Genomic DNA, 21,688 nt, shown 5'->3' with positions numbered 1-21,688 from the left:
CAGAATCTGTTTCCTGACCCAATTTCCCCTCAAACAGCCCTGTTTCAGCATTTCACAGTTTTGGGTTGTTTCAGACTTTGGTAGATTTTAAGATATCTGACTCTTAAAAACCCACTAATCCCACTGTCATTGAAGAAAATTGACCAAGTCCATTGAGAAACTGCATCCAGAGTTGGGCAGATGCAAATGCTGAAGGATTGATTTTGATCTCACATTTTACTGAGTTATTTACTGATATTATTCAGTTTTACATTGGTACATGAGAAATAAGGATAAGGACTTCAGAAAAATGAATGAGCATATAACTGTACATAGATATAGTTTAATAACCCAAAATACCTTTTCCAGACAAACCAACCATGAATCTGAAATGTCAATGGACTTCTCTTGCATTTTGAAGTTTTATTGCATATCTCTCATTACATTTTGTTGTCACTGGATATGCTTAAGACAGTATCCAGTCCATGTTTTCAAGTTTTGAAATGAAACTGCGGCTTGTAAAACAAGCTGAAAGCCTACAGGCAAAGTAACACACTTTCTGAGGGCTTAGTCTGCTTTTTAACTCCCATTCTCACATAGTTTTATAGCTAATGTGGAAGAAAAAAAATTACAAGTAAAGCTTGCAATATTAAAAAATTAAAATCACGTCATTGTATTTTTGTTAAAAACAGTTAATGAAGGAGAAGAATAATATCCATGTATGTTCAGTCTCCTTATAACCAGTAACGGGGAGTAAAATGTTTCTGAAGTTTCAGTATTTGTAAACTACTGTGTTCCCATATCTACTGATCCAAAAATATAACTCTGCCAAACCTGACTAACTTGTGAAAAGATCCTCTATCTGCAGCAAAAGCTCAAAAACTGAAATCAATATAGCTAAGTCCAGCAGTACTTTTGGTGGATAAACTAAAATGTCAGTCCATGGCTTAAGAATACAAAATTTGGCAATTAAGTAAAATCTAGGCTGGTCCTTAGTGTCTGAAAACTGTCACTGAAAGTTTTGCACTAAAGGAATCCCTTTTAACATTCCTTTCCATTTCCTTCCCAACAAAAAATCCTAGGTGATTAGACTACTCAGTAATCAGTGAAGAAACAAATGAGTAATTATAGAATCATAGAATCACCAGGTTGGAAAAGACCTTGCATATATATTTGCATACATATGCAAAATTGCATACATAATTCATCCGTCACCAAAATAGATGTGGCACGATGACGCTGCCCTGATCTCCAGAAGATGATCCACCTCACCTAGCTTGGACACCCACTCAAGGTTGTGACAAATCTCCCAAGGAAAATTTCCCTGTCTCACCATGGACTTCAGATGCAGTGTAGTCAATCAGTTTAGATGGGACACCCTAATTCATCAGTGTTTTCTCCAGACTACATAACTTTTAGTATTGGCATCCAGAAATAAGAAACAAGGTTTTCCTAATCATAAGACACATGGAAATTAAATAATTAGCCCTGCTGATCAGAAGCCTCCTCTCACACAAGAGCTGGTAATTACAAGTGAGTTCAATGTGTGATAGCTTGCAGATATTAGTAGCAGTCTGCATCACCTGCTACATGCTTTATCAAAGCCTGTAGAGGAGCCTAAACAAGGCTGAGACTCAAGTTTCCAAAAGGCTGGGAATAAAGGAAGAGGTGGTCGTGATGAGAAGCAGAAATACAAGGGAAGTGTGAGGCTGAGGTAGCAGGGATAGAGGAGGACTGTGGGAAAGTTGGGGATATGAATTAAGCTATTGATTTTGGGAGATGTATGAGCATATGTTAGTGGAGCGGAAGAGGACACAGCTGCCATGGTAAGGTATTGGAGTTAGATTCAAATAATCAGACAGGTAAGTTAGATAGCACAGAATAGATAATGATACTCCATGTAAGTAGTTTCACAAAGTAATACCTTACTCTATAGATTATCCTGAAGCTAAGAACAGCTAAAATGACTTTCAACAATCTTCTAGTTTCTGTTCTCCAAACAAATTATGTTGTGTATCTCCAAAGTTTCTGGCCTCTATAATAAATTATCACAAAGTGAGCAAAATGCTAAATAAGACAGGAAATACAAAATCTCAACTATTACTTTTTTGGCATTAAATAGTTCAGCTGGATTGGAGGAGCACAGAATAGTCATTTACAAGTACATCCAGTAGCTAAAAAGGTTTCAATTTCAATATATTGTCTTATACAGAAAAAAAATCATATTTCCAATGAAATATAGAGCAGTAAAATAAATTTTAATACTTATCTAGATTCTAACCCCAGACTTGCTAACATTACTTCAAATACCAGTAGCCACATTGCTTAGATGGGGAATGCCAGATAAGCTCTTCCCGTGCATAACCGCACCTATTAAAAACAGCTGCACTAAGACCCCAAGGAAACAGGAATCTTTCTCTCTTCCATGCAGATGACAACAGAATTCTTATTTTGTAATAGCAACATACGTATGCCTTTACTTGTGTCCTTAACTTATAAACAATATGTATTCTTTGTTTTCTTACCTGAATCCAGCCCACCTGAAGAAGAAACCAAATTAGGAGCACAGGCATAGAAGACCAGACCATATTGTCATCCAGTCAGTAGATGAATAAACAGAATTTCAGACCAACTTGGTATTTAAGACAGTAAACACCATAAATCAAAACCTTTGTCCTTTCATCAACTATTAACTTACCTATATTCTTCTTGACTAGTAAGCAAAGTTCATCATTACTATATTACGTACATATAATGCTTTAACTAGTTTTAAGCGCTGCTGTGAGAAAAAGTATTGGGTGCAAACTGAAATGCAGGATAAAGTGGACACAAGAAAGTGGAAATATGGAGGAAATGGGCATGTTGAAATATACAAAAGACCATTTAAATATAAGAAAACTTTTTTATTATTCGAAGGGGTTTAAGGCACTAGAACAATTTGCCCAGAGAAGGTGTGGAGTCTCCATCCTTGGAGACAGCCAAAACTTGGAGATTGGACTAAGCAATCTCCAGAGGTGCCTTCCCACCTCAACCATCCTGTGATTCAAAGAATAAAGCTGGCAATAACATCTTCTGAACAACAGAAAGCTAGTAAGACTCTTGGCAGGTATGATATTAATATATTATGTATTTTTTTGCAGAAAGTGAACATGGGAAACGCGTTCACATTAAAAAAAAGTCAGCAACATTATTTCAGTATCTTGGTTCTAGAAAACATGTCATTTCTGTTGTTGATATATGTGAAACACTGTACTTGTTACTAATTTAAATAATTGTATTCTTCTGGATTATTTAAAAATTCCATAAATATTCACTTTTAAACCACTATTACCACTGTACTGTCACTGCTATTTCTCTTTGGAGATTCAGTTTCTTCCAACTTCAGTCATCTCTTCTACTTACTAGCTGCCAGAGAGTGCTGAAATTGCCACATTTACTTCTTATGCTTAAACAGAAAGTACTCAAGGTAATTGTATGATCAGACCTTTGCTAATATTTCACTTTCCCAGACCAAACTACCTGGTTAGAATGTCATAAAAACTAAAAATGACATTTAGATTTTGTATCATACATATAGACTCCCAAATGTTTATGTGCAAATTAATACCATTTCTCATACCATTTCAAGTATCAGAGCTGATAAGAAAGAATGGGATGATCCCAAGCAATGAGGACTCTAGAATAATTTCTAGCCACTCAGATCCACATTTATGTCACTGCTGATCTATTGGGAGGTTACAGATGTAGGTGGTGTTGTTCTTATAATGTTAGGTTTTCTCTACAAAAGTAACAATAAGTACTGTACTCCTCTATCCACCAATAACGGGAGGTTGAAAAACTTGTCAAGATTTCTTCTGCAAGTTCAGCAGTCCTTGAATTCGGCACCCTGTCATTTTCAGCTGCTGGGAAGTGCTGCTAGTTCTCCTTTTGGAGGCCCTCTGGGCTAGATCAGTTATGTCCACATTAACAAGTACTTTGAACCAATTGGAACTGATCTGCACATCGAAATATTTGGTACTAGGAACCTATCATTTATGCCACACATCTCAAGAGGTTTTACTTCAGACTGGCTCTGATTTGATCCCAAGGACTGGATGTCAGCGGCAGTAACTGGACTGCGTTATGCAGGGAACTGAAAAATATATTCTGTTTTAGTTTCAAACCAAAGGAATTCAGTTTGGACACTCCAAAACTGCTCTGTCATGTGAGCTAAAGCACGGTAAGTGGGAATGATGTTAGCAATAATGATCATACTTGCTTAAAAAATTCACTCCTGGTCAAAATGAAAAGACTAGGACAGCTGCACACATCATTCCTTGATTACAGTACATTACAGGTGTTTTCTTGAGATGGTGGAATACAATAAACCCAAAAGAAAGAGCATATTTTTTAGTCTTAATACTTAGTGTTGGAAGAAAGCCTTAAAAACCTGTTTATCTACTTCTGTACCTTTTACATGCAAATTATCAAGACAATCTACTCTCTGTTCCCACATGTCCCCTTTTAAGATGTATGAACCATCACTGAGACCCCATGCCAATCTCTTCACAACAGAAGAGGATTATTTTCTTGTCACAAAGGGTTTTATGAACCTCTGTATAATGACTACCGCTGCTCCCAGGACCGGCTAAAAAGTGAGTTACCCAAAGAAAACTTCATTGCTACCCATGAAGTAGCTAAGTGTGTTTTTAATACATGTGGAGGAGAAAGTAATAGATGGGCAGTCCTGACGAAGATTTTTTTCCCTATCTAATTGTGGAGGATCTTTTCTACAGACCTTACCTACTTTAGTGACCACATTATCTACAATGACAAACATCTTGGTTTTTTCACTGACTTACTACCTATGTTCAGGCAATATACCTACCCCTTTTTTTCCTTAAGGGTTTTGCTACATTACTCCTTGCATTTTTCTTTGAAGATGAAAAGCACTATAGGCCATATCATACCTCTAAGATGGAGGTCTACAGTAAGAATATAAGGGTATTACTGGAGATTAATTAATAAAGGATAGTACAACTTATTTGAATAGATGGTGTGCATTTACAGAAATAACAGTAGTCTTAGAATATGTCTTTATTCTACAGTTAACAGGGCATAAAACAGCCAAAAGTGACACACGTCCTTTCTTGACACAGGGATCTGTGGATTCAAGGATGTTACGTCCATTACCATTTTGATCTGCAGGTGGAGCCCATCAGCGTCCTGACTACGAGCTCTGTGTTTGAGGAAAAGTAAAAAACATTGAATGTGAAGTAAGAGGTGCAGTTCTTTAACCAGTTGATTGCTTTTCCTTTCTTGCAGTTCTTTGCATTGAATATGTTTCACAGCTTTTATGGGTGCTAAGCTATCTAATGAACCCTGAGTAATTGTAAGAGACACCTGCAAAATCTGAGCTTTTGCTAGTCAATTGCATTTCTTTCCCCATAGACCCACATGCTCCCATGCTGCTAGAAGCAACAAAAACGAAATGCATCAGAACATGATATGGAGATTGCTGCACATCTATTGCAGTGACTGCTTGGATCTCCTGCTGAGTTCACTTCACTAGCACCAAAAAGATAGGGAGCACCAAGGAGCAGACTTTGTGTTCCCTTGGATAGGCACCATCTCGTTATGTCTACCCAGTAGCACTGTTGCCAGTGGGCATTACTGCAGCACAGGTAATGATAATACCGCAGTGTTTATTTTGGTAGCATTTTTGGTAGCTAGTTTTTTGGTAGCATTTTTTGGTAGCATTTTTCGTAGCTAGTTTCCCATTTGAACAGTTTTGTTGATCTGTATTTCAGCACAGATGCTTTGATAATGTGATTGGTATACTGCTTGGTTAGCAATGGTGATTCACAGTTACTTGGAACCTGACTGATCATGAGTTTCAATGTCAACCGCAAGTGATATGAATTCATTAAATAATCTTGAACAGTGCTGGCTTGTAAAGCGCTACACATCTCACTTAACAGTGCTTATAGACCAAACATTAAAGATTAGCAGGATATTTAAATGCTGTATTATTCTCAGCAGATTGTTCCTTGCCCTTTCTCAAACTTCTTACATTATGTTGCACTAATTAGTTTCACTTTTTCAGTTAATCTCCCAAATGGTTATAACACTGGAATAGTATCTCCCTGGTTGATGAGGCAAAACACCAACGAAGATAAGGGCTGTCAGATAAGCCTGCAAGATAAGAGACTTTCAATCAAATCCAAAATGTTTGGAGTTGAATACATAAGCGCTTCAAGTTCGGAAACACCAGTGTTTGCAATGTAGCTGCAGCATATGGAATAAAATATAATAGAGTAAAAATTACAATGGATATCAAACACAAGTGTTCCATTTTCTTGCAAAGGGGCAAACAAGACATGTTTGCTTCGGTTAAGAGTTATCAAGAAAATGAAGGAGACCTTCAGTTTCCTCCCGCTGCTTAGATACATGTAAAAAAAAACAAGGTTAAAAAGCAAACAGGAGAAGCTTGGATGTATTACATTGCACCCCTTCCTGCCCACTGCTACTTCAAATGTACTTTAACCATTATCTTTTCTTTGGTGTGAGAAAACAATCTCTCATATATTAAACAACTGCTCATACAGAATCACACCTCTCTCCCTTTCATGGCAATCTGACTCATGTCTGGCATGTTTTTACACAAAGTGTTTTATGGTAAAAACAAATTAGACCACAGTGTGAAACAAACTGTGACTGGCATTCGGCTACTAAGGTGGCAGTAGCTGGCCACCAGGCACCACGCCACTACAGAAGCTCCAGGGACACTTAGTCCTCTCTCAGGTGATGGAGCATGGGCCCTTAGCTGGGAGAATTTCTCTCTCTACTCCAGAGGCCTGTAGCAATCCTTAACCATTGTGTGTGCAGTCAGAGAACAACTTAAAAGACACAAGTAATAGAAAGGGATAATGAAGCCCACCTGTACTAGGCACCTGGTGGACCCCATCACTGCAGCAGATGGAATTAGCGAGGCTGTTGATATGTGTGCAGTTTCAGAAAGCAAGAAATCAAAACTCAGCCATAATTCCATTGCTCATTATCACAAAATGCAATAGTGCTCAGGTGCCCCCGTGTGACTCCTGTGTGCACTACAACGCTTTGGTTTTAAAGATGACCTCTCAAGAACCCCCTTATAGAAAGAAAGGCCTTGCAAGCAATTAAATTGAGTTTGCATGAACATGTTACACATTATAGTCACACGTTAAGTGGGGAGCACACAGTTCTTCCTGGAGTGGAGTCCTGGGGGAAGACAGCTTATTTGCCACAGACAATAAAGCATACAAGTAAATCTATATGTTTAAGGTTTTAAAGTAAGTTAGAAAAATTCTTTTAGTAGACTGGAATGAATCCAGCCTCTTAACCCCTAAAACATACAAAAGATTTATTGCATTTTATAAAACGTCGTATCTGAAAGTAGTACAACTACATAGTGAATTAGCATCCTTAAACACTACGCTTTTTTAGAGACAATCCAAAATTATTCAGTGCCCTCTTGTGGTTTGAATTATGAAAGAAGATACATTCATAAAAAAAACTATTTAAGTTTGAACAGTCTCACTGCTGAGGGGGCACATAAATCACACCTTCTGTGACACTACAGTGTCAGTAATACAGTTACTCTGGAGGAAAAAGCCACCATCTTCCTACTTTCTTTTGTCCATATCTGCAAAAACAGAGAACCTAAAGCTAGGCTTTCTGAAAAACACGTGTCTATTACCATTGAAGGTTTAGTCTGCATGAGATAATTTTTTATTTTAAACATCTTCCTAATCTCTCCAATCCAAAAAAAGTCCTCCCCCAAAAGAAAACCACAAAGTAAACGCTTTAAAAAGAATTTGAAAGCAATAAAGTCTGAGTAGTAAGACTTCCAGATTCTTTCAAACTGCAAACATTCTGAAAAACTCCTCCAGCCATAGAAGTAAACATAGCAGGCAAACTCTGCAAATTATTGGTGCTAAGTTTCTTAGTTACTGTATTTACCCCTGAGGCCCACATCAGCCCACAGATATTGAGGGCACAGCTAGAGGAGCTTATAAAATATAAAGAAAATGAAACAATACTTAGTACCCAAGTAATATAATCTTAGCTATTTAATTGCTGATGACTTTAAAAGACAGAAAGGGAAGTGGGAGGGAAACAGATGGCATAAACTTGTAATTGCTGTAGGGAAATGCAGAAAAAAAGGAGACAGAAACAGAAGAGCAGAGAAAGAATGTAAGGCAGTAGTGAAGAGCACTTTTCTCAGTGACTGAGCATCCTCATAAACTTAAGCAAGTTCATAAAAACAGTATTCTGTCGCTAAGCTCTAGGAAATGACCTGCAGCTTCATGGAGCTGAGGAACACATCCTAAATGTACACAGAGGATTTAAGGCAAAGATTTAAAATGAAATTAGATACTTTCCACATAAAGCATTTGGCAGTGATGACTTTTTTTTTTCCCTAACAGCTGGGGTGGGGGGCAGTAAACATAAAATGTACTTTTCTTGTTCTTTCCTGATCACAACCCCAAAAATAGATTGGGGGAGGGTGGGAAAACAATACAAGAAATTAAAAGACATTGCTACAGATAGAATAAGGATCACAGCGGCTGGGAAATATCCCCTCCTAAAGCAGACTTACAGTTTGAGAATAAGAAATTGTACACACCTACCCTACTCATAGGGGAGACACCAAACTACTCTTTGATGCTAGTAAGAGTGTGGTAATTCATTGGGAAAAGGCAATTTTAACATTAAATAAAAGATTCCTTATAGTAGTGCCCCTGAACTGTGTCTCCTACATCCACAACAAGCCAAAAGAAACTTGGCATCTAAAGCAAGTTCAAATGCATGCTGTTCTGAGAACAGACTATATAGTGTTTATGCCATTTCCTTGCTAGTTTCTCCAACTCTAAAAGAACCCTGAAGATGCTTTTGTCAGATACTCTTGTGGCTCTGCTTGCCTGCTGGCTGCCAGTTTCTGCAGACATTTCACAAAAGGCATTATGTTTACAAGACATAGCAAAGTACACATCTTTTAAGAGCATCTGTGAATTAAGCATGTGTGTTTCAGAATAAAACAAAGGGTATAAAAAAAATACAGAAGCTGTACTCTTTTATCAATTGTTTGACCATAGAAAGTAAAAGCACAAAACCCAGCAAAGTGTTTTTCAGCTCAGAAATATAAATCTAGACATCACCTTGCTGGTCCAATGCTGCAAACAGCTTATTGACAATTCTTTCCTCAGAAAGACATTATGTCTTCTGAATCAAAACTCAGGTTTTGCTGTTGACCCCAAGAGGCAGAAAAGAAGTATGAATGAGCTTTGTACAGCCCATCATCTTTCCTGCTCATGGAAAGATCCTACGATGCGATATAACGCAACCTGTCAGCTCATGAAAAGATCATGAGGCACAACTCATCAATTTCAGCAGTACACATGCCATTCTAACCATTTAAAGTGTGAAGGCATACAACTGACCATGTTCAGAAGTCTAGAAAGCATCTGAAAAGGAAGAAGTAGCATCAGGGGGACTGATCATCTTTATTATGTAACCAAGACAATCAGAAAATAAAACACTTTAATAGGAGAAAAAATGTAAGGTACAATTAAAACATAACATATTAAAACCATACACAATGTCACGTGAACATGAAAACATCGTTAAGCAGCAGTCTTCCAGTAAAGGTTTTCTGTTTCGAGTACAAGCATCACTCATCATGAATACACAACTTTTTGTGCATGTCTGAGTTTCAGTGACAAAGATCATGAACAGCAGCAGCATTTTAAATAGTTTCATTTTCATTAAACGCTTTCTTAGTGAATGTATTTGATGCAATTTCTTCATATTAAAACTATAAAATCTTAAGCAAGGCAGTGCCTGCCAATACAGATTTTAACATATGCAAATAAAGATGACAAACGTTTTGCAACTTTTTTTGTATTGCATTTATACACATTTGTCAATTTAAAATGTGAATTTGAGTCTCTCAACATTTAAAAATTACTAAAATGCTCAGCAGCTATGCATCAAGTGACAACTTATTATTGCTATAGAAAAACTTGTTTCCCAGAGTTTTAAAATAGTTGTAATTTCATTTGCAACTCTCAAGATATATTCAAGTAATATAAATAACCAGTTCCAGTGTCCATGAGGTGTTCTGAATCTGTATTGGCTGTAGATATTTATTGCCAGATCATATAAACATTTTATCCAATGTAAAAGTGTTAATTATATTTAGATGTAACTGTTACATTCCTTAGGAAACGTACGCAGTAGTAAAATCACCACATTATGCATTTTCATTTTATAAAGCTAAAACTTTAGCATTAGGCTACCTTGAAACTCCTCTCTGTGTCTAAGGGCACTATTTCATTGTTGGCTTTATAATGGAAAAGATACAGTAAAAAAATGCAAATTCTTTCAGTTGGATCAGTGCACCACTCCACATCAGTATGTGGCCACACAAGCACCAGAGGTGACAGACTGACAGACTGGGAATACACAGATAAGACTATGAGGGGCACATTCGGAAGCTGAAGTACAAGGTCAAAGCATGGCCTGCTGCCAAAATACCGTATTAAGCCAGTAACTAAATGCAAGCTATATTAAGTTGTTATAAAAAGGGTATAAACTTCTGACATTTCTGAAATAGCCTATTTTCTCTGTATTTTAGCCAGCTATACCTTAAGTAATGTTCTACACTTAAAAAATAGAAATGTCAAGTTACAGTCTATAGTGTTTTAGTTCCAACATTCAACATATTAGAACTACAATTCAGTTCTGAAACCCATTACATTGCAGAATGAGGCATTGCAAACTTAGCAGGTTTGGAACACAAAATATCCCCGAGTTCAAAGAATATGCAAACCTTCTATTTGGAGAGCAAATGGGAGCCAGGGCACAAGCAGCAGATTGTACTAAGGCTGCACAACTGGTATTATTACACATAAATCCCCAACTAAATGAAGAAAGTTACTGGGGATGTTCTCCTCCATGTATACAATATATGACAGGTAATGGCAACACAGGATGAAGAGTCAGCCCTAGAACGTATACATTCACAGCAGTCTCTAAATGAACCTGCAAAATGTATGCTCTGCAGCTTTTTCCTTCCTTCTCCCCACTACTATTGAATAAAAGACCCTGAAGTTCTTTTACAAATGGACTTTCCACTTAAATTCAAAATTGCATTATTGCTCTGTTTTCTCTGCTTTTAATGACGGTCTTGCTGAGAACGTGTAAATCTAGCATAGAAAGTCTTAAAATAGGTTGGTAACATTTTAGAGGAAGTTTTTCTTCTCAACTGTTTTTTCAAGGCTTTGGATGCAGGAGATGTCCAAGTTTTAAACAGTCCTACCAAATGAAAGAACTTCATTCCTGAGTGTTGATGGGTCTGAAGCCAATTAGTTCTCTAGTTAACACAGCCTTCCATGAAAGACAGAATAGACAAAAACTTGAATTCCAAATGCAACAATGGAAGTTCTTAAAAAGGTCCAAACAAAATGAAAGAAAACAGTTGGTCACAGTCATATACCAAAAACGTATACCTTTTACGTGTCATCTTGAATTGCTCAGAAAGTATGTCAGAGGGACCATCTTCCTTAGTAGCTGGAAGTAGAGGGAAAACTCCTCATCCATCACTATTTCAGTTATGCTCCAAAAGGGGAACAAATAAATGCAATTATTCCTAGGCAATGGCATAATTCTTACTCAATGAAAGGTGAGAAGAAAAAACAAACCTGTTCTGCATTGTTGATCTACAGAAAACAAATATTTTTATTTCTGAAGCTGGTGTTATTTTCATTCACATAGTAAGAGTAAAAACCAAATCACAGCATCAAATAAAACTTTGTCCTTCCTTCAGGCAGGAAGAGGGGGAAAAAAAGAATTCTCATAGATATCTTCGCAAATGACAGCTGAACTTAAAGAAATTCAACAGCACAACAGAGCATCTTTGCACGTCTTCCTACAGATATTACTTCCAAAGTTCATTTTGGTGAATTAAAATATCTGACATAATAAAAAAACCCATGTAATTAACAGACTAGTAAAAGTTAGAGAAAAACAAGACAACACTAAAGTTTCAAAAAGGTCCCTAACTCCACTGGGACAGATCTCAGTAGAAACGTTAAGTTTGAGTTTCAGCAAAATCATTTATGAGAAGTCTTTATGCGCAAGGAAGAAGTTAAGCCTGAAGAGTGGTTACTGAATCTCATTTTTATTAATATACACTTCAGATCACCCACAGAATTAATGTCATTTTTTCTCTCAGATAACCAGTAAGATGAAGAGGGGGCTATACTTTAAAAGTTCACATGACAGGATTCTTGAACTGCATTTTGGTACTGGGCTTCTTCATCAAGTTGAAGATTCTAAACAAAATGAAAACACCATCACAATGGACAAATACTCAAAATATACCATAGGCCTTAGTTAAATAATTAATTTTCCACATTTTTGTATAGGAATTGGCACCCAGATGAAGACTCCATCTTTACACAGACTAGATGATTGTTTATGTTGCACAGTATCTGTTATTTAACCAAGTACTAAGAGATACATGAGGCAAGAGAAGAATTAGATGAGCGGGACAAGGCTCATTAAGCAGAAGGGTCCATCTTCTCTCTCCCTGGCTCAATTACATTACAGAATAGCCAGCTCAGGAAAGCTGACTGTCACGCAATTCTTGCAACAGGGCTTCCAACCAGCCATAACATCCTCCATTAATAAAAACAAAATGTAACCCCTAGACAACAGTAATAAGATTGTTGAGAACGTATCACTTAAAATGAGAAAGGAAACGTATCACAAAAGATAGGAGGTTAACCTTGCTACTTTTGAAAAGCTGTCTTCTAAGTTGTTAAAGCGCCAGAGTTATACACTTCCTAGTTAAATTCTGGCAGCTTCCCCAAATTCGAACTCCAATCACCAGTCCTACACCCTCAAACATGCAAGATGTACTCATGTTGAAGAAGCCAATACCCTGTACTGATCTCCTAATTCTTCATACTTTTGACATAGATCACTCAACACAAAGAACAACATGCATCATCTTTTCTATCTTTAACCGGTGAGAATACCTATGCCTCGAATACCATGCCTGTCCGACATGAAGCTCCAACAATGTACCCCAAAGCCTGTCAAACTCTGTAGGAACTACAACACAAACTCTCCATCTCTCTGGTCCCACATACAGAATTCAACTGGTTGACTTGACTTAGGATCGACTCAGTGACTACATGCATACCTAGTTCTGCATCTACTCCAAGGTCATTTACTCAAAGTGCGCCTGGAAGAAGGCAACCAGAACAAATGATTTAATGACACATCTCTGACATTGCAGCCCCTCGCTCAACATACTGGAAGAAAGGCTGTAGCAGCAATACCAGCTAGTCAAGCTGCATTTTGAATCCTGAGAATTATGATTTAGTCATTTCTGCCAGAAAAGGTCAAAAATGTCAATAAAACAGAATAGCATCTATTTAATTTCTCCCATAAGCAGCAGCAATAACCTGTTCTGGAAGAACAAATAGTTTAGGTTGAGAACACTAAGTTAAAGACTTAAGTCATAAAATTGGAGCAGAGCTTAACTGTTGACAACACCTCTGCCTAGTAGCACTTACAGTTGACATTGGAAAGTTTAAGAACAGATTGATCTACTTCTGAGTTCTGTACAGAGTGGGAACGTAGCATGTCCAGAGCACAAGTAAAAATTTTTTATTTGGTATTTTTATTTATAGAAAAAAAATTACCATTTATTCACCTACATATAAAGAAGAAAAAGCTTACCACAAATTCTCCGTAGTCAAACTGGTGTCTTAGATTTAGATGGCTAACAAGATTTCTAGTAACCTGGTTAGTATCTGCCCAAGGAAGAGATACACAAATAGGACAGATCTGAATTTGAAGGGGAAGAGGAAAGAGAGAATTAAAAGAAATGGTTATTGGTGATACAGCATACATTAAAGACATGTTCTACAGGAATAACTACTCTATTACTCATCCATTACCAAAATACAGTACAGAAGTTCATATAAAATCATAGAATCATAGAATCACTAGGTTGGAAAGGACCCACTGGATCATTGAGTCCAATCACTCCTATCAATCACTAAACCATGCCCCTCAGCACCTCATCCAGACATCTTTTAAACACGTCCAGGGAAGGTGACTCAACCACATCCCTAGGCAGCCTGTTCCAGTGCCCATATAGTTCATCATAGTTCTAACTCAATCATAGTTCTAAGTATTCATTTTCTCAGTTGTGTAACATTCAAAAATTATATTTCAACTTGCCAAATTTCTTAAGTGTTTCTCTTAGAAGTAGAGGATTACTATGTCTCTCTGGCACTCTATCACTTTCTGTCACTTAAATTTAAAAAAGAAAGTGATTGCTGCATCCTACTTATTGTTTGGGAGAATTTTCACACAACTGAGATGATCTAATAAGCAGAAAGAAAAATTAACACACCCTATACATATGAAAAAAACAGAAAGCAAAACAGGTTTTTCTCCTTCATTCCCTTTGATTACTTTTCGAGTAACTCTGTGTTTCACATGAAACAGTAGTTACATTATAAATGGGATTATATAGAAACAGATCCAAATTACTAAAGGTAGAAGAGTTAAGCATCAGGCTCAAAAATTGAGTTTGTTTCACATCAAGATAACAAGACAGCTAGGTCAGAAATGCCTTTGAACCAACAAGAAGTTGGACAGGGAACATTCACATGGAAGTCACACCTCAAGTGAAATGCACTGCATTAAGTATATTGTCTCAAAACACAGTCATCTTTACAGAGTAGCTACTGTACATTTACAATTGTTCACATAATTATAATGAAAGTAGTTTAAGAAGCACACATAAGCAACTCTACTTACTACAGGAACTATCTGATAAAGATGTCTGTTATTACAGTGATCCAGCAAGCGTTGTCTGGTAAAATTGGCTTCCTGACACAGGGGGCATTTGAAGGTTGGGTGTCCACTGTAAACAGAAATACACGGTATTAAACAGAAAAAGCATTTTTAGAAGTAGTGTAACAGAAAGCTTAATCTGTTAACTTGCCATTATTTTCCCTTTTTGCAACAAAAGAAACCCCACACTCACTGACACGGTAGCAGGTCTAATAGAGTTCTAGTGCTACTTCCAAATTGCAATTTTAAAGCACATTTATTGAGACCTGGGACTTTAGAAAATTCTTTCGTTCAAATTGCAGCTGCACCCTGTTCTTCCTTACTGGTAACATCTTTTAGTGCAAATCCTTCAGGAAAGTACAGAAAAAAACCCCCAAATTCTAGCACACAGATAGAAATGTAAAAGAAGCTAGAAGGGTTTTTTAAATACAACCTGTTGGTGGTGCTTGTGTAAGGTTTTTTTTAAAGTTGGTAGAAGCTTGCACTATGACTGTCAAGATCTATTTTAATAATAACTTTAGAAAAATAAGCAGCCTACCTTGTTTCTCCTTGAAGTATTTGATTATTAGCCATCCCGCCATCATCAGATAGTGCATCACTCCTGCTACTTTAAATAAAGTCAAGAAAAAAAAAGCAATGAAAAATTGATATTATTTTATTCCACTATCAATTTTTTTAAACTGTAGTGGGGTGGGGGGAGGGGAGGAATCCATTCAGTTCCATGAACTTTGAGGCCAAACACATAATGGCACACATTTTAACTCTCATAAGCTTTCCTTCGGATCAAGGTATGTCTCAGTTTTTAGTTACCATGGTGACCCTTGGTGGAATACTCCACAACTTCATAGGAAAGTGGTATATAATACAGTAAACATTTAGCCAACAATAATGGTAATGGAGATTACAGCCAAGTAGCTCAAAAAGCAGTATGAACTACTTAAGTAAGAATGAACGTAAGACAGGTAGCATCTTCTAAGTTTTTTGATTTAGGACTGTGTAAATAGGCATTTAGCTGCCATGTGCGTATACAAATAGTTTACAACTTTCAAGGACAGCAAGATAAGCTTTCTCATGTTGAGCACAAAATAAACTATTTCCTAAAGTAAGAGCAACAGACAGGAACATTTTAGAAAGCAAATTTGACCATATATGCACCTCTAGCTAGGCCAAAAGAAACTGCTCACACATGCTGATCATCCTAAGAGCATGAATAGTTACAGTCACAAATCTGGTGACGGTACACTTCTTATATTTCTGTAATATTATAAGCACAGATATCCTACTGTGGCATAGTCAATAAACAGCGATATAGCAATATCCAGACACTGGTGAAACATTGCTGCAGATAGTTCTGGTAACAGCTTAAACTTCCGCTTTCAATATACTGATGGGTTGAAAACCACATACAGAGAAGTTTAGATTGCTAAAAATAGAAAACAGATGTCAAAAGGAAGTAAACAAAGGGCAGGGTATACATAATAAAGCCCTATGGTCTACTGTGTAAAAAAAAGTCTTCCAAAATAATCAAAAATCTACAATCAAACCAAATACATCAGTGAGAAGGTATGGAAAAGGAAGTTCTTTATCTTTACTGCCTGAAACCAAATGGTGTCATTTGCATTTCATGGTGTGTAACACACTGAAGTTCCTCATAGGTTTCATAAAAGATAAGTTCAAAATAAACTCAATCAGAAAGCAAAAGCTTGCATAGTAATGTTTTGAAATGTGATACCCACTAAAACAGAGTTAGGAAAGGACAAGGGCATAAAAAGAGAAGGGAACTTCCCTGGGTCTAAATATTATGAGATGTGTTACAAAGTAAGCTGCTCAAATGCTGTCAAGGCAAGGAAAGCAAGCTACAAATACTATACGCTTTTTAGGAGAGTCCCCAGAAGGCATTCCAAACCATCACGGAAAGGTTTTCTTCTGTATGCTAAGAGTAAAGAGAAACACCTGGAAAAACTGTCATCTTTTGAAGAACCAAAATACCGACAATGATTCTTGCAAAAAGAAGTCATGCCCTGGAAAAAAAAAACATACTTTGCGGGCAGAAAGAGAATAAAATGCATTGTTATACATAAAACATCCTGATTACCTGTTCCCTGTTGAATCTTGGGAAATCTGTAAGTTTGGAATAATAGAGGAAACACCATATTCATCCTGATACTTCTTACACGTTTTATAATGCTGTCTCATCCACGAAAATCTAACCTGTAAATGAAATGTCAAATTATTGAAATGACACTAAACAATCCAGGGATAGGCGAAGAAGATAATTCTGCCAACAGAAAGCAATGCATGCAGGAATTATATGGACATCACATGCAGCAGAAACGAGAACTTGTGTCTCCTCTCTCAGCATGAACACTTTCTTCCCCAAAATGAGATCTTCAATTCCTTTTTCCATAGAGTCTCTGTCACTCTATGAGAGTAGAGAACATCCCCACTCTCCAAATCCCCATCAGCCAGGCATCTGAGAGTTCTCTCAGGGGTGAGAGATGCAAGTAAACTCCATTTAACTGAAAAAAAGTCACAGAACAGCACCTCCCATATCCAAGATCAATAACTGATGAGCTACAACAGAGAGGGGGCATGAGAACGGGATAAGCACCACTGCTCCTTCAGTCTTCTCTGGCCTGCTGTTACCTTGTGCAAAGCAAAACCTTTTTGCATAAGGTGTGTTCCAAGAATACATAACTTTTTGAGAGGGAAGAAAGAAAAAAAGAGGCAAACGAACATCAACTTAAGGCTGCCCATCCACCTTAAATGCAAGTCACTTAGATTTGTCAGAAGACAGCTGTGATGGGATATGGCCTAAATCAGAATTTCAGGTCCAACAGCACTGTCAGAAAGTGCTCACAGGTTTAGAGGCTGAACAAGATCATATCTCACACGTCTGGGCCTAAATTCCATAACTTATTTTGTGGATTCATTTGGTTCTTCCTTCCACTTTACCAACTCGCTATCATTTCTTTCCCAGCTTTTCATCCTAATGAATCGTGAGGTACAAAGAGAAGCTGCCCAGCTTTCCACTAGTGCTAAACTTCACAATGGCACAAGCAAGTCACAAGTGAAACAAAATAAACACGAAGACTACCTAGATTTGATGTAAACAAAATCTGTGGCTGAAATCCTGCATCCAGTTATACCAGAAAAGAGATTACTCTTTATTTCAGTGCAGGTCAAGATTTCACCCAATGTTCTGAGAATTATGACTTCTTTTATAAAGGGAATAAAATGAATGTAAACAGATTGATGGAGCTAAGGGAAATTACATATGACTGTATGCACACCGAGAGTAACCAACCTGTACTTTTTTTTGTTTAAATTACATTTTACAGTAGTTTTAAGCACTTTTATTTCCATAGTGAAAGTTTCTGAGGTTTTCTATATTATCTGCAAATTTCATTTTCAGTTGTCTAGCTTTTCTTTTCCCAGTTTTATAGCAATTTCCAGTTTTCACATTGTGTTGGGGAAAAAGTAGCACTCCACTTAAAAAGTACTTACAGACAATATAAGATCCTCTTTCAGTTTACACCTGCTAGGCATACCTAGCAGGCACTGTTTGCCCAGTACACACAGGCCATACAATGCTACATTCGAACAGCTTACAGGCTCTTTAGCTCCAAGACAAGAATGACACACAGTAAAAGCGTGTCTGGTCAAAAGCAAGTAAAAGTTATCCAACTTTTTATAAAATTTTACTCTACCTGCTTCTCACAGCATCTACAGCCCCCAGAAGCTTTCTTCATATTGTTTTCAACATCTAGAGCCCTTTTGGGATATGTTCTTTCTTTTTTAGTCACGCTTCCGCGGCAGAGAGGACAGTGTGTTCCACTTTCTCTGATAGCTGTCAAGAAGCACTTCCTGCAAAACCTAAATTGAAGAGTTACCAAAAACACAGGTTAGCAAAGTGAGAAGAGTTAGATACTTTGTCCTGGAAAAGAGCTGGATGATTATTAGGAAAAAAAGTTACGTATCAGATTAATAGCCTAATGAATACAAATCTTTACAAATATATAGACCACAATGAAATAACGCTGCTTACAAGGAAGTATATGGAAAGTAGTGGGACTCGGGAACACACTTAGTAAATATCTTACTATTTACTGACTAGTATTCCCGAGCCATACAGTGGATTGATCATTAATACATTAAATGGCGTAGCAGGCACGTGGTATTGGAAAACCTTATCAGAGGAACTCTCGTTTACTGCCCTTAAGTGGAGCCAAAAATATTGCAAAGCTTAATTCAGCACGCGTTTCTAAAGGTCTATTCACCAGCTTTCGCAGTTCTCCTCTCACTTCCTCCTCCTCGGGTACCAACTGCCAAAGCTACCTTGTTTTCCTACAAAGTAGTATTTTGCAATTAAATCTCGCTCCAAAACACGCAGCACAGACGAGCTGAAAAGAGAGAACAACTACGCTAAGGTCCTCGTTTGTAAACAGGAAACCATCGAGTTAAAGCCGCAGGTGAGGTCGGGCGCCTCGGATGTTTCCGTCGGCCGAGAAGCCGGGCGACCACCGACCGGCCAGCGGGGCTTCCCTCGGGACCTGCTTTTCCTAAGCGGCCCAGCCCGGCCCTCCGCCACTGCCAAAGCGAGAGGCGAGGGAAGGCCGGGGCAGGGCTTTCAGGGCTGGAAGCGGCTCCAAGGTCTCCCCGGAGCCTTCCCTCCGCCGGGGCCGAGCAGCCCCGGCTCTCCCCGCTCCGCTCCGCCGCCTCCGAGCCGGGCGCGGTCCGGCTCCCCCAGCCCCCGGGGGCAGCCGGCGCCCCGGGCCGAGGCGGCAGCGGGAGGAGGGCGCGATACCCACACGTGCTGGCAGTTCGCGGTCCTCACGGGCGTCTTGAACACCTCCTGGCACACCGGGCAGTAGAAATCGTCCTCGCTGAAGCGCGGCGGCGCCTCGGCTCCCTCGGCCATGGCAACGCCTCGGGGCCTCTCCCTGCGGAGCGAGGAGCCGGCCTCGCGCGGAGCCGCCGGGCCCCGGCCACGGGGCGGGGATGGAAGGGACGGCGAGGGGGGCGACAGCGGCCGCGTCGGCGCGGGGGACGCGCGTCCGGCTGCGCCTCGCCCCGCCCCGGCGCCCTCCGCCCCGCCCGGGGCCGCGCAGGGGCGGCGCACGGTTTCCATGGCGATCGCCCGCCCAACTCCCTCCTTCCGCCCCGGGGAGGCGTCGCCCCCGCCCCTTGTCCCGCCTCGCGCCCTCAGCCCCGCCTGGTGTCCCTGACCATCTGAGGAAGATGAACGTATATAAGTCTATGGGACCTGATGAGATGCATCCTAGAGTCCTGAGGGAAGTGGCTAATGTGGTGGCCAAGCCATTCTCTACGATATTTTAAAAGTCATGGCGGACAGGTGAAGGCCTTGATGAATGGAAGAAGGATAACATTGTCCCCATTTTTAAAAAGGGTAGAAAAGGTGACCCTGGGAACTACTGACCTCTCAGCCCCACCTCTGTATTTGGGAAGATCATGGAACAGATCCTCCTAGAAGCTACAATAAGGCCCATAGAGGACAAGGAGGTGATTCAAGACAGCCAGTCTGGCTTCACCAAGAGCAAGTCCTGCCAGACAAACCTACCGTTTTTCTGTGATGGAGTGACTACATCAGTGGACATGGAAAGAGTTATAGATGTGATCTGTCTGGACTTCTGTAAATCTTTAGACATGGTCCCCCAGAACATCCTTCTCTCTGAATTGAAGAGATAGGGATTTGATGGGTGGACTGCCCAGTGTATAGGGAACTGGTTGGATGGTCGCATTCAGAGAACAGTGGTCAACAGCTCAATGTCTACACGGAGATCCATGACAAGTGGTGTCTCTCAGGGGTCCATACAAGGACTGTTGCTGTTTGATATTTTCATTGATGATACAGACAGTGGGATCAAGTATACCCTCAGCAAGTTTGCAGATGACACCAAACTGAGTGGTGCAGTTGTCACAGCAGAAGGACAGGATGTCATCCAGAGGCACCTGGACCAGCTGGAGAAGTGGGCCTGTGAGAACCTCATGATGTTCAACTAGCCAAGAGCAAGGTCCTACACCTGGATCAGGGCAATCCACATTTTCAGTACAGGATGGGGGACGATGTGATTGAGAGTAAACCTGTGGAGAAGGACTTGGGGATGCTGAGTGATGAGAAGCTTGACATGAGCCAGCAAAGCACACTTGCAGTCCAGAAGGCCAACTGTATCCTGGGCTGCATCAAAAGAAGCATGGCCAGCAGGTCAAGGGAGGCAATTCTGCCCCTCCACTCCACTCTTGTGAGACTCCACCTGGAGTACTGTGTCCAGTTCTGGAATCCCCAACGTAAGAATGATATGGAACTGTTGGAACCGGTCCAGAGGAGGGCTATGAAGACAATCAGAGGAATGGAGCACCTCTGCTATGAGGACAGGCTGAGAGAGTTGCAGTTTTTCAGCCTGGAGAAGAGAAGGCTCCAGGAAGGCCTTATAGCAGCTTTCCAGTACCTTACAGGTGCATACAAGAAAGCTGGGGAGGGGTTTTTTTTCACAAGGGTATGTAGTGGTAGGATGAGGGGAAATGGCCTTAAATTGGAGGGGGACAGATTAAACTAGACATTAGGAAGAAATTCTTCAGGATGAGGGTAGCGAGTCACTGGAACAGGTTGCCCAGGAAAGTTCTGTTTGTTCATAATAAAAATAAGTTTCAGGCTGGGTCTGGTCTGTCTCACCATATCAAAGATGTGGGACAAGTGCTGAGAAGAAATCACAGGATGGTTTGGGTTGGAATGGACCTTGAAGATCATCTATTCCAAACCCCTGCCATGGGCAGGGACACCTCCACT

The 21,688-nt window shown here is 39.4% G+C and overlaps 1 protein-coding gene across 2 annotated transcripts; it reads right to left on the bottom strand.

Moving 5' to 3' along the window:
* Nucleotides 1-9,484: 9,484 nt before the first annotated feature.
* On the bottom strand, nucleotides 9,485-19,891 carry RNF138 (ring finger protein 138). 2 transcript variants are annotated; one of them, XM_069854036.1, is made up of 7 exons: nucleotides 19,692-19,891; nucleotides 18,591-18,756; nucleotides 16,976-17,091; nucleotides 15,419-15,484; nucleotides 14,845-14,950; nucleotides 13,753-13,860; nucleotides 9,485-12,335 (listed from the first exon to the last, which is right to left on the bottom strand). In XM_069854036.1, the coding sequence occupies exons 1-7, from the start codon at nucleotides 19,799-19,801 to the stop codon at nucleotides 12,267-12,269; spliced, it is 741 nt and encodes a 246-aa protein (XP_069710137.1). In that variant the 5' UTR covers nucleotides 19,802-19,891; the 3' UTR covers nucleotides 9,485-12,266. The 2 variants fall into 2 exon arrangements, with proteins under 2 accessions (XP_069710137.1, XP_069710136.1); XM_069854035.1 differs by having other exon boundaries at nucleotides 15,419-15,487; nucleotides 19,692-19,890.
* Between the last annotated feature and the right edge of the window lie 1,797 nt (nucleotides 19,892-21,688).

Source organism: Phaenicophaeus curvirostris, chromosome 3, assembly GCF_032191515.1.
Source record: "Phaenicophaeus curvirostris isolate KB17595 chromosome 3, BPBGC_Pcur_1.0, whole genome shotgun sequence".
Taxonomy (NCBI): Eukaryota; Metazoa; Chordata; class Aves; order Cuculiformes; family Cuculidae; genus Phaenicophaeus; species Phaenicophaeus curvirostris.
The sequence above is the reverse complement of the archived record's forward strand: the minus strand, read 5'-3'. Positions and strand labels throughout refer to the sequence as shown.

What these genes read in the sequence shown, in the direction of transcription:
- RNF138 (XM_069854035.1), bottom strand. Translation starts at nt 19,801, where the DNA reads ATGGCCGAGGGAGCCGAGGCGCCGCCGCGCTTCAGCGAGGACGATTTC. An exon ending in GTAGATGCTGTGAGAAGCAG is followed by an intron (nt 17,092 to 18,590) that starts GTAGAGTAAAAT and finishes TTTCATTTACAG; the next exon opens with GTTAGATTTTCGTGGATGAG. An exon ending in ATACTTCAAGGAGAAACAAG is followed by an intron (nt 14,951 to 15,418) that starts GTAGGCTGCTTA and finishes TTCTGTTTACAG; the next exon opens with TGGACACCCAACCTTCAAAT.